This window comes from Anabrus simplex, chromosome 6 (genome assembly GCF_040414725.1).
Source record: "Anabrus simplex isolate iqAnaSimp1 chromosome 6, ASM4041472v1, whole genome shotgun sequence".
NCBI classification, from domain to species: Eukaryota; Metazoa; Arthropoda; class Insecta; order Orthoptera; family Tettigoniidae; genus Anabrus; species Anabrus simplex.
This window is the reverse complement of record NC_090270.1, coordinates 119,016,742-119,030,654: the sequence shown is the minus strand read 5'-3', so window position 1 is coordinate 119,030,654 and position 13,913 is coordinate 119,016,742. Positions and strand designations below refer to the sequence as shown.

The window sequence follows — 13,913 nt, the reverse complement described above, 5'->3', positions numbered from 1 at the left end:
CGTTTCCTTCGAGAAATGTAAAAATTCATGTAATCGAATTTCGAGCAATAGAGAAATAAATACACGTAAAGAATAGAATAGGTCCGCCTCTGTGGTGTAGTGATTAGCGTGATTAGCTGCTACCCCCGGAGGCCCGGGTTCGATTCCCGGCTCTGCCTTGAAATTTGAAAAGTGGTATGAGGACTGGAACGGGGTCCACTCAGCCTCGGGAGGTCAACTGAGTAGAGGTGGGTTCGATTCCCACCTCAGCCATCCTGGAAGTGGTTTTCCTTGATTTCCCACTTCTCCTACAGGCGAATGCCGGGATGGTACCTAACATAAGGCCACGGCCGCTTCCTTCCCTCTTCCTTGCCTATCCCTTCCAATCTTCCCATCCCTCCACAAGGCCCCTGTTCAGCATAGCAGGTGAGGCCGCCTGGACGAGGTACTGGTCATTCTCCCCAGTTGTATCCCCGACCAAGAGTCTGAAACTCCAGGACACTGCCCTTGAGACGGTAGAGGTGGGATCCCTCGCTGAGTCCGAGGGAAAAAGCCGACCCTGGAGGGTAAACAGATGATGATGATGATGATGATGAAAGAATAGAATAGACGCCAGGGAAATTGAAATTATTTCGAGTTACTGGAAATTCGAGTACTGGAGGTTCGAGATATTGAGGGTGTTTTTTTTTTCTACTTGCTTTACGTCGCACCGACACAGATAGGTCTTATGGCGACGATAGGACAGGGAAGGAAGCGGCCGTGGCCTTAATTAAGGTACATCCCCAGCATTTGCCAGGTGTGAAAATGGGAAACCACGGAAAACCATTTTCAGGGCTGCCGACAGTGGGGTTCGAACCTACTACCTCCCGAATACGGGATACTGGCCGCACTTAATATATTGAGGTTTTACTGTATTATGTATTTTAATCTGTGTATTGGAATAACTTTCGTTTATAGGCTAAAGTAAATCAGTTATTATTACTATTAATAATAATATCATCAGCAGCAATTCTCAGTCTTAATTGATGGCCTTTTGTTCTCAAGATAGCAGGTTCAGTCCCGGCTGTGGTCAGTGGAGTATGAGGGTCTTTATGCAAATATAACAGCTCCCTGGAGTTGGCTTCCAGCACGTTAGGGAACATCTGTGATGCAAAGTTCACACTCCTCAGCATCTCATAAGACCATTAGCATTTACATGGGGTTTAAACAAGTCCCGCGTGACCCACACAAACCATTATAGGCCATGGATGCTAAGATGTATACTACTCAGTCAGATATTAGAGGTATTGAGGAGCCAGCGTAGTGGTGTAGGGTTAGCGTGCCTTCCTCATAACTGAAGGCTTGTGGTTCGATTTACGGCCAATCCAATGATTTTCATCCAGGACTATGGTATAGAAGGGAATTCACTGAAATTTCAGAGACCCAGTTAGGATCTGTCTTATACGATAGTGAGTGTATAAGGTCACGAAAGACTTGAAATAGTCTATAGTCACATTAACCTAGTGGAATTCCAGTACTTGCAGACCATCAGAGTGGGTTGTACCTACCACGGGTTGTTTTTTATATATTTCTTTACACTCATGGCTGGGTTCGCTGCATTTCGTATCAGGCAGATTATCAGGGAAACTCTAGAACGGAAGTGAACCACTTTCCATCCCACAATCTGGGAATCATTTATGAACTCGGGAATTTGGGCTTTCTAATTTTTGTTGATTTCATATTCTAAATTCGTGAAATTAAATTATGGATCCCTCCAGAGAAATTAGTTCGAATTTTTTTACATTTAATATCTTTAGTCTATCAGTATGTAGTAGCACTGTCACAATTAGTAACAGAGAAGATTTTAAAAATCTAGTAGAATAATACTTAGCAAGAACAAACACTTCCGAATTTCAAAGAAAATATATTAAAGACATGGTAATTGTTCAAAAGTTATTGAAGATTCGATATTAGATATATAACTATACATTGTCCTAAAGATTTCCATACATTCACTCTGTAAACTAGCGGAACCAAGCCCCCCTATAATCCTCCTTTTTGTATTTTAAACAATAATGTCTAGTGACTGTTCCATCGGCCTCTTTCTGCTCCTTTTACTCCCCATGGCCGAGTCCATTATCTTATGAGGTAAGCTATACTCCTCCATTCATCTTTTGTGAGGTGGCGGTGGTGATTATTGTTTTAAGAGAAACTACAATTAGGCAACCATCACCTATATAACACTAATCAGAGAGAAAAAATGGAAGGGATCCGACACTTCGATAAATTCAGGCATCGGCCAAAGGAAGACAAGGGCTACGAAGGGCATGAACATGAAAGACTCCCTAGGCCTCCATACGTAATACCGTCGGGGTCTGGAAAGAACAACAGTTGACCAAGGGAGGTCGGATAGGATAGATAGAAGTGAGGAGCTTGTCACAAGTAAGTGGAAGCAATGCCAGAAGTCAGCTCAGGGTCCCGTGGTCGCCAACTCACGCTCCAAAGTTGCGAGCCCCTGAGGCCCCTTTCAGTCGCCTCGTACGGCAGGCAGGGGATACCGTGAGTGTTATTCTACCACCCCGACCCACAGGGGGATCATCTTTCGTGACTAAGACTAAAGTCGGTCTGTATATATTTTATATATTCATTTATGTACACACAAACAATGGATTCGTTTTCCAGTGCAGTTTCACCAGATTCACCTGCCCGGCTCCATGACTAACATGCATAGCGTGCTGGCCTTGGTCACAGGGGCTCGGGGTCGATTCCCTGCAGGTTGGGGATTTTTAACCATAATTGATTCATTCCTCTAGCTCGGGGACTGGGTGTACGTCTTCATCATCATTTCATCCTCATCAGGACGGGAAGGTCGCCTATGGGCGTCAAATCAAAAGACCTGAAACAGGCCTCTCCGGAGGTCACACGAGACACACTAGATTCTCCTGATCCTCTGCCAACTCCTTATAGTTCATTCCTTACTGCAGTTAAGCTTTCCTCCAAGTGGTCCAGATGGCGTGAGTTCGATTTTCGACAGAACCATAGATGTAAGACTGATCTGAGGACGTGATCCAGACCACTATCAACTGAGAAGATAATGTGTTAAGAACCTACTTTTGGCAACCATTGAAGGCTCCAAATGGTATCAAATATCTCCCGGTAGTCTCACAACATATCACTTCCCCGAGATCTGTGTACGTCTCTCTCCCGTGCTCTCACAAAATGGCACTTCCCCGAGATCTGTGAACGTTCCTCTCGCGTGCTCACACGACGTTGTACTTCCCCGAGATCTGTTGTACGTCTCTCTCCCGTGATCTCACAACATCTCACTTCCCCGGGATCTGTGTACGTCTCTCTCCCGCACTCTCACAACGTGGTACTTCTCCGGGATCTGTGCACGTCTCTCTCCCGCACTCTCATAACGTGGCACTTCTCAGGGATCCGTGTACGTCACTCTCCCGCACTCTCACAACGTGGTACTTCCCCGGGATCCGTGTACGTCACTCTCCCGCACTCTCACAACGTGGTACTTCCCCGAGATCTGTGTACGTCACTCTCCTGTGCTCTCACTCCCCGGGATCTGTGTACGTTTCTCTCCCGTGTTCTCACAACGTAGTACTTCCCCGAGATCTGTGTAGGTCACTCCCCCGTGCTCACACAACGTGGTACTTCCCCGGGATCTGTGTACGTCTCTCTCCCGCACTCTCACAACGTGGTACTTCCCCGAGATCTGTGTACGTCACTCTCCCGCACTCTCATAACGTGGCACTTCTCAGGGATCCGTGTACGTCACTCTCCCGCACTCTCACAACGTGGTACTTCCCCGGGATCCGTGTACGTCACTCTCCCGCACTCTCACAACGTGGTACTTCCCCGGGATCTGTGTACGTCACTCTCCCGCGCTCTCATAACGTGGTACTTCCCCGGGATCTGTGTACGTCACTCTCCCGCGCTCTCATAACGTGGTACATCCCCGGGATCTGTGTACGTCACTCTCCCGCGCTCTCATAAAGTGGTACTTCTCAAGGATCTGTGTACGTCACTCTCCCGCGCCCTCATAACGCGGTACTTCTCAAGGATCTGTGTACGTCACTCTCCCGCGCCCTCATAACGCGGTACTTCTCAAGGATCTGTGTACGTCACTCTCCCGCGCCCTCATAACGCGGTACTTCTCAAGGATCTGTGTACGTCACTCTCCCGCGCTCTCATAAAGTGGTACTTCCCGGGGATCTGTGTACGTCACTCTCCCGCGCTCTCATAACGTGGTACTTCTCAAGGATCTGTGTACGTCACTCTCCCGCGCTCTCATAAAGTGGTACTTCCCGGGGATCTGTGTACGTCACTCTCCCGCACTCTCACAACGTGGTACTTCCCCGGGATCTGTGTACGTCACTCTCCCGCGCTCTCATAAAGTGGTACTTCCCGAGGATCTGTGTACGTCACTCTCCCGCGCCCTCATAACGCGGTACTTCTCAGGGATCTGTGTACGTCACTCTCCCGCGCTCTCATAAAGTGTTACTTCCCCGGGATCTGTGTACGTCACTCTCCCGCGCTCTCATAGCGTGGTACTTCCCCGGGATCTGTGTACGTCTCTCTCCCGTGCTCTCATAACGTGGTACTTCCCCGGGATCTGTGTACGTCTCTCTCCCGCGCTCTCATAGCGTGGTACTTCCCCGGGATCTGTGTACGTCTCTCTCCCATGCTCACACAACGTGGTACTTCCCCGGGATCTGTGTACGTCTCTCTCCCGCGCTCTCATAGCGTGGTACTTCCCCGGGATCTGTGTACGTCTCTCTCCCGTGCTCTCATAACGTGGTACTTACTCACAATCCTAGGAGAGGAAATCAATACCCAGAACTTTGCGAATGATGGTACCGTTATTTTATCTGATACTGAAAAAGATCTAGAGAAATTCTTGAATCGTATGGACTGAATCTTGGAGAAGAAGTGCACGTTGAAAATAAATAAGTGCACAACAAATGTAATGGAGTACAGTCGAACGAAATCAGGTGATGCAGGTAATATTAGATTAGGAAATGAAGTCTTAGAGGAAGTAGAAAACATTGTTATTTGGGTAGTAAAATAACTAACAATGGCATAAGTAAGGAGGACATAAAATACAGACTAGCACAAGCAAGGAAGGCCTTTCTTAAGAAAAGAAATTTGCTCACCTCGGACATTGATATAGGAATTAGAAAGATGTTTTTGAAGACTTTCGTCTGGAGCGTGGCATTGTATGCAAGTGAAACATGGACGATAACTAGCTCAGAAAGAAAGAGAATAGAAGCTTTTGAAATGTGGTGTTACAGAAGAATGCTGAAGGTGAGGTGGATCGATCGAATCACAAATTAAGGTATACTGATTCGAATTGGTGAGAGGAGATCGATTTGGATAAATTTGACGAATGATAGGGCACATTTTAAAACATCCAGGTCTCCTTTAGTTAATTGTTGTGGGAAGTGTAGGTGGTAAAAACGGTATGGGTAGTCCAGGGTATGAATATGTTAAGCAGATTAGAGCAGATGTAGGATGTAATAGTTACGTAGGTATCAAAAGTTTAGTACAGGATAGGGTGGCGTAGAGGGCTGCATCAAACTAGTCTATGGACTGATGACCCAACAACAACCACATTTTGTGTCGAATACTATCGACCGATCTCCATTAAACTCCCCAGAGTTCCTAAATACTTTTACAAATTGTAGTTTTGGAAGATTGAACTTGTGTTTTAATGTCACAGCAAATTTACGAATATACCTTAATTAAAGAAATAAATTGCATTTTCATTGGCTACATGTAAATGACATATAATATACCCAAGAAATTATTTAACAACAATTATGCCATATACGAGTTAAATGAATACACTGAAAGGAACGACACTTCAATATATTTTTCGCTGTGAACATTACAGTAAGTTCTGCAATAGGCAGTCAGTTCTCATTCACTAACAAGTTAAACTGTAATAGTTTATTAAACCAGTGACCTGTAGCTTGCAATACGGTTTTCTTCGAATATCGGAGTTTTGGGGAGCTGTACAGCTACTTTTATGGAATTGATTTTAGAACATGGTAGACCGGTTTGCGGGAATTTGACAGCTCTTTTTTCTAAGATTAGAATCTTGTGCTTCAACAATACATCGTTATGAAACCCTCTCAGCTCACGTTCCGTCAGACGAGTCTCCATGGGATCGGCAGCTCCTGAAGGGAGATATTCGTCACTTATAAGATAGTCTAAATGCGAGAATACAATCCTGTGTGGCTGCTCGGTTTTTGGTTATATATTGTTGCTCATCTGGAACTGGGGGGTGGCGTTGCGGCTGAAGACTCATGAAACCAATCGTTGACGATAACCTCCCTTATTATCTGTTCTATCGAAAAGAGTAAGGTGGCTCTCTTATAAAACCATTTAACTCAACTTGAAATGGCATGAAACCTGTAAAACAGTCCATTAATGGTAACTCCCTTGTTACCATCTTATCAAAAAAATGCACATGTGAAACATTTTTAAGAAACTGATTTCAATTAAGGCAGGTAGTTTTCCATTAATGTTGGTCATATATATTTTGTGGGAGGGTAAAATCACTGTTTCGACTTTCTTTAAACCCCCAAACCAATCCGTGATTTGGAAGTAATATTAACCCTAATGCCTACCCAATGAGAGACATTAAGTTTGGTAGAAATATATAGAGTAGTCTCCCAGTTATAAGAACTCAACAAACGGACGAAGAGACAAATGGACGGAAAAAGCTAGAAAACCCATCCGCTTGAACTCAGACTGAAAAACGGTCCGTTAAAAATATCTCCCTTATTAAACCTCGTATCTAAATCATGCACGTGATAAAAAGTTTTAGAAATTGATTTTCATTAAGTTCGGTTGTGTATATTTTTGTGGGAGAGCAAAATCACGGTTTCGGTTTCGTATAAACCCCCAGTCATTTCAGGGCTTTAGAAACAATATTGGTCCTAAACCCACCCAAGGACAGGTGGATTCTAAACATAAAGTTTGGTAGAAATATATCGAGTAGTTTTCAAGTTTTAAAAACTCAAACAAACAGACACCAAAGCTAAAAATATGCAGATGGTCATTATTACACCTTAAACAGAAAACTGAATTAAAATTTCACCAAAGTAGTCAATGTACAGACACACGGTCGTTACGATTTAATTTATATAAATAAGGAATCTGTCCACGTACAACACCTCTTGGACTATGTCCACTGGATATAGCTTATAAAACCGTCCGTTTATGGTATCTCCGTTATTTATCATCCTACCGAAAAAGTTCACATGAGGAAAACGTTTTACAAATGGATTTCCATCACCATTGGCTGATTCCCTTCCAGGTTGGTCTGGTATATTTTGTGGGAGGGTAAAATCACTGTTTCGGTTTCCTATAAAAGCCCAGTCCACTTCGGGTATTTCAATTGCTATGTACCTTAAAAGCTACCTTTGGACAGGGGTATGCTTAATATGAAGTTTGGTTAAAATATTTCCGGTAGATTTGCAGTTAAAATGAATAATCTTTACACGGGCCCGCTTTTAAGCTAAGTCCGCTCGAACTTAAGAGTGTAAAAAGTCCGTTAGGTGATATCTCCCTTATTAAACATCGTATCGAAATGATGCACATAAGAAAAAAAAGTATAAATTGGTTTCCATTAAGGTAGGTAGACTTCAACTAAGTTTGGTTGTGCATATTTAGTGGGAGTGCAAAATCACGGTTTCGGTTTCGTATAAACTCCCAGTCAATTCAGGGATTTAGAAACAATATTGGCCCTATAACCTACCCAAGGACAGGAGGATTCTAAATATGAAGTTTGGGAGAAATATAACAAGTAGTTTTCAAGTTATAAGAACTCAGACAAACAGACAAAGAGACACCAAAGCTAAAAAATATGCAGATGGTCATTTATACACCTTAAGTCCGCCTCCGTAGCGTAACGGTTAGTGTTATTAGCTGCCGTCCTCGGGGGCCTGGTTTCGATTCCCGGTACTGCCAAGAATTTAAAACTGGCAGGAGTGCTGGTATGTGGTTGAAATGGTACATGCAGCTCACCTCCAATGGGGGTGTGCCTGAAAAGAGCTGCACCCCCTCAGGATGAGGACACGAGTTTATTATTATTATACACCTAAAATGGATAATTGAAAGAAAATTTCTCCGAAATAGTCAATGTACAAAAAATGGCCGTTACAATTTTATTTATATAGACAAATAAAATTACGGCAAATTCTTCAACACATACGAGATTTTTATATTTCTCGTGAAAAGAAAATGTATATTTCTAGCATTATTCACAGTCGGTCAAGTTATCCACTTTCGTCGTACACCACAACTATTTTCATTCATAATTCGCTCATGCACTCTAAGAACGTAATGCGAATAATGAACTGACTGACTGTTTACTCACGAATTACGTCCTCCATGTGAGCAGTCTTGGAGCAGGTCAGAAAGTCGTTGTAGAAACTGACCATAACCACACCACCGTTGTCAGCCTGCAACAAGAAATGGTATATGATTGAAATCTGGTTTAATATTTTTCAATATAGGTAAAATATCCCTTTCATTTGGTTCTGAATGTGTGTATGAAATTAGCCGGCAATTTTTTCCCCACGGCAGTATTTGTCACTTCTCCAGGCTCGAACGTGCCATGTTGACTTTATGGTACATTATGTTAAATTTGTCATTCGAACAGCTCATACCAAAATTATTACGAATTATTTGTTAATCATTAATAATTACGAATATTATTAATTATAAAATGCATTGCAATTGTGTTTAATTTCTACGGCACTGTTTGCATGCACACTTATTAAAATGAAAAATTATTTGTCGTATGGTACTCACCATTAACTTCAATACGGAATCTGGTACATTTCTGGACGTGTTGCACAGGGCTTGGGCTGACGAATGTGAGAATATAACTGGGCTGCGTGTAACGTTCAAGGTAGCCAGCACTGTGTCGAGTGCGGCATGTGACAGGTCAATCACCATCCCAAGACGATTGAGTTCTCGGATCATCACCTGTGAAACACAAAGTCGGCGATTGAAACATACATATCCATTAAAACATGTAGTGAAACATATGGCATGTGAGAGTTATGGCACTTCACACTAGCAATAACAAGAGAAATATATTTTTAAATGAACATATAACATCAAGAGGTTAGTGATTATGACTGTTTTATGTATATATTTATTGACCGAATCAATGACTTCCCGCAATTACGGGTTGCCACGATGGACAAAGTAAAGCATATCAGGATAGATAATGTTTTTATCACATAGAAATATAGCGATGATATGGATTTTTTGGGTTATGGAGGTCCGAACAGGTGAGATTTCAGGATTTGTACAGATCCAGGTATGGTGGTGGTAACTATTCTTTCGATGCTGTTCATAGGCAGGTCGAACTTCTTCCAGAATTCTACGAACAAGGCAGGTATTTTGCCACGAGCACCAATAATTAGGCCGATAATATCTACTTCATTCAGCTGGTATTTATTTTTGTAGAACGGAATGGTGGGCGCGTAAATGTTCTGCTTTTCAAGATGAACTTCAGTAGACTGGCCGACATGCTGCTCGAATCGGATGGTCGGATCGATAATGAAGCCGTTCTTGTCGTTATCTTTAAAGGCAATTATGTCATTTCGTCTTGTGCTCCCTGTCGTAGACAAACCGTGGACTTCTTCATATACACGGAAGTTTTTGCTACGGAGTTCTTCTGCAATCAGTGATCTTGTCTTGTGATGACCTGAGTTTCTCAGTACTTCGCCGTATGGGCAAGAACCCAGAACGTGAGCGAGTGTTTCTTTCTCTCTGACGCATCTGCGACAGAGGTTTCCGTCCTGAGTTCTGCCCGGGATAGTTCGTACTGCAGAAACATTTGATGTCATCTTGATTGCCTCTCGCCATTCGCTACAAGAAAGTCCCTGCTGATGCCTAATCCAATTATTGGCCGGTGTGTACTCTTTATACAACTCTACACCGATCCCCTTCTGCGCCAAAGAGCACCAAGTCGCCATTTCACGACTTCTTAGTTCTTGGCGGATTTTTCTTGGATTTGGAAGGTCATTGCCTTCATTGGAGAATCGGTTAATATCTGTGATGCTGAGGGCCTGTAGACAATGCGTCGTTTTGGATGTCAGATCACGCATCTTAAAAACGTAGCTATTGCTGGCTCGGCGAAGAGCGTTGCATGCGCTTATTTGTTGCAGGTGTACTTCCCAGCTTGCTTTGAAAAGTCCGAGGCCTTTGAATCTTAAATCAGAATACAGAGCACTATCGGGTGTATCCGTGGGTAATTGCAAAATTTCCTTTAGGGAGCTCTTTACCATTTTGTGGGCGGTTTTCAGGAAGCTAAAAGGTACTTGTCTAATTTCAGCGGTCTGAAAAGCATACACGAGAGTAGGGGTGACTGCTTTGTTCAAAACAATGAACTTTTGATCTGCCTTTAACAAAGGTGAGGCTGTAAGCGCATCTAACTTCTTGTGCAAGGTTTTTATAGAAGTGTTCGCATCAAAGGTGAGTGTTTCGTTAAAAGTGACGCCAAGATATCGAATTTCTTCTCTTTCTTTAATAGTACTTATCCTAAAATTGTCGTGAATATCAAGCACTCCGTCCGCGAGTTTCCATTTTTCAACACATATACCCACACATTTGTTAGCATTTATCTATACACCGATTTCCTAGAACAACGTGATAGCGATGCGTGTCAACTCAAGTGCTGCTTCTTTATTTTTGCCAACAATGACTGTGTCATCGGCGAAACCAACAATACTAAGAGGGGGCAATTCTGCAGAAACTGATTTGCCATATTCTTGTAGTAGGTTTTCTTCTGTTATCTCATCAAAAATGAAATCTGTGGCCAGGTTATATAAAGCTGGCGATAATGGTGATCCCTGCGTAAGTCCTCTCAACAAGCGAATTGGCTTCGTTTTACCCTTAGTGGTTTCGATCTGTGTTGTATTGTCAGTCTGTAGATTGATGATTAGTTCCTTCAGGTTAGATGGAAGTGGCTCGGCAGCTAGTGTTAGATTTAGGTGTTATGTCCGATGTTGTCGAAGGCTTTTGATATCTCTAAAAAAATCATGGTAACATCTTGCTCATCTGTCTTTGTTGTCTTGAGGAGTCCTCTGAGAATAGAAGTATTTATGAGACATCCTGGCTGGTCGTTAAAGTCTCTTTGGTGTTCATTGAAAGTTACAAAGGAGCGCAAAATGCTGATCTAATACCCTTTTAATAACACGTCTAATTACCGAACAGATCGTTGCCGGTCTCCAGTTTGACAGACATTCGACATCGCCTTTCTTATGTATCAACACGGTTCTAGCACTCTTTAAACACTGGGGTATTTTGCCTGTTGAAAGCATTCTAGTCGCAATGATTGCTATGATTTCGCATACCGTGTCGTCCCTGATGACACGTACTAAGACACGGTCAGGACCAGGAGTGGTATCTACTGCAATTCGACGTGTTGCGGCGGAGATTTCTTCTTTTGTGATTCTGGGGCCGTACGTTTCATCTAGCTCTACACGGTCTACGTCACTGATTTTAGAACAGTAATCGTGCCTTATATTGGAATTTCTAATGGAAAATAAATCAGAGTAAGTGGCAAATATTTTGGAAATATCGACGTTGCAAGATTCAGATTTTGGATTCAGTACCCTCCGCACGGCTTTCCTTCGCTGATTGTAGAACTGAAACTGAGTGAGCTGATAGTCATATTTACGTTTTCTTTCTCGGCGTTCTCTCTTGGTCGCTCGTTGTGGATTCGAGGACTTACTATATGTTTTACCTTGATGTCCGAGACGTTGTTTTCTCCTGGCTTCGTAATATTTCGTAGCAGGTGTTTTGGACCAGGTAAGAGATGGATACAGTTACTCAGAAATTCCGACAACTCCCACACGAGTATGTCGAACTCAGAATCGTTTTCACTGGAGAACTGAATGAATTTGTTCTTCCATTCATTTAATTCTGACTGAAAAGTAGTCACCTCTTGAACATGGAAATAATATCATCTTCTGACTGAGATACGCCTTGACTGAAGTTGGTTAACAAGGTAGTTCAATGTATTTGTGGATGAGAGCGACTAATGTGAATGTTTACACCTCTTGCTCCTTGAAAATATCCACCACAGTGACGGCATTGGGTTCTTCGCGTATCGGAATTATCTTCCGGTCTGTTCACAGTCTCCTCGTTTTGTCATCCTGTACATTTTCACGTTCTGTCTCAGAGTCCGAATATTTATACTGTGATCTAAAATTTCTTCCAAACGAAGACAAATTTCCCGTGGTGCCCATAGAAGTAGTAGATCGTTCCGTCGGGGCGTAGTACTGATTCTCATTCAAGCTTAACCTATATTTATGCTTCTTCCCCATGTGGACAAGCAAGCCTTTATGAGAAAAGGTTTTATCCCAGTGAAGGCATTTATTTCTTGTTTCTAAATTGGTCTCCATTTTGAATGAGGACGGTGGTATGATAATTCATGGCAGAGTACCATAGCGACCAGATAACAGCTTTACTAAAATCTAGCGCCTAGCGATCGCGGCGGAAAGAGAGTGTTAACTAAGGACCATATTATCGCGGCCCCCTTCACCAGCCTCTATTGGCAGTTATTTGAGTTAAACGTAGTATAATGCGTGCGTTATTTTCAACGCCTCAACGAGCTTTCTTTTTAAATTAAAGTATGTTTGAGAAACCATTTTAATCTCAAAGTAGTATTGTAACTTGTCTTCAGTAGTAAGTAGCTTACTAGGCTACTATAGTTTAAGGTGTTAAAATCTGTAGACATTCGAACGAGATGTGAATTCTACTGTCAAGCTTCAACTTTTACTAAATTGTCCCGTGCGTACATGGGACTTTACGTTTAAATCTTGTATAATTTACTTCCCATCGTGTGTTGTTTGAGCATCCATTACACAGTTACTTCGAAGGTATGATATCTTCCGTGGCGTGGCGTGGCGTGGCGCGGCTACCACAGAGTTCCAACCCAAACCGGCATAGGCCCTATACCTCTCACCATTCCTTCTGCTCTTATTTCTCATGATCTCCTCTTTATCCCTTCTTTTCCAGTCACGACGGTATTAAGGAGTATTTCACACGTACTCACCGTTCACAGTCCTTCCCTTGCCCTTAATCTCTAACGAACGAAGTATTTTCTTTTACTTCTTTAGTTTCTTCCTTTGAAAGCTTCAAGTGGTAACTAGTGAGTCTCTAGCTGACCGCGATCCTTTTCGCTCCAAGCTCCTCACTTTGATTTTTCTGATCCTACCTCTCTTTGTCATCTGTTTTTCCCTTCCGTCCTCGATATATAATCCTTTATTTAGGAAACTGACCCTCAACTGGTTTGTCATAAGACACAGTAGTGTAAGAGTTTTACGTTTTGGAATATAAATGGCTCCTTAAGAGAAACACGGATCCACGCACAGCCGCTTCAGCAATCGTCGCTAGGTAGCTTTCCTTTGAGGGCAAACCTCTTCCACAACTTGGTCATCATCTCCGGCATGGAGCCTCTTAACACCGACTAACAATCTGTAAACGATGACGGAGTTCACATAATATTTCTCCATGATGTAATTGGATACTGGAACGTAGATTACCTGCTTCTCAGAATGCACATCATGTGGCTGATTTTCGCCTGATTGTAGACGTACTGTTGGGTCCAAAATTCTAGAATCACTCTCTTTATCGATGGACAGAATATCTACTCTTCTCGTGCTACCATTTTCAGCTGAGCAGTTTACTTCTTCATATACCTCCCACCCGTTATCGCGAAAGGCTTTTGCAATAAGTCCCGCGAATTGTGTGATGGCAGTTATTCCTAAGCAACGAGCCAAATAGACAATAGCCGAGAATATATCCCAAAGATTGTTCTCCTGGCTTTCACCATACAAGCTTCTTACTGGAGCCACGTCTGCCATCATTTTGACCATTTCAAACTTTCAAAGCCCAGGATGTATGCA

The 13,913-nt window shown here is 42.7% G+C and overlaps 1 protein-coding gene across 1 annotated transcript in view; it reads right to left on the bottom strand.

Moving 5' to 3' along the window:
* The window catches only part of LOC136876168 (dipeptidase 1), a 602,180-nt gene that overhangs the window by 166,092 nt on the left and 422,175 nt on the right, over nucleotides 1-13,913 (bottom strand). The window contains exons 10-11 of the mRNA XM_068228333.1: nucleotides 8,797-8,973; nucleotides 8,360-8,444 (exon numbers count right to left, since the gene is read on the bottom strand). Coding sequence (XP_068084434.1) covers nucleotides 8,360-8,444; nucleotides 8,797-8,973 — 262 coding nt within the window. The remainder of the gene's footprint in view (nucleotides 1-8,359; nucleotides 8,445-8,796; nucleotides 8,974-13,913) is intronic.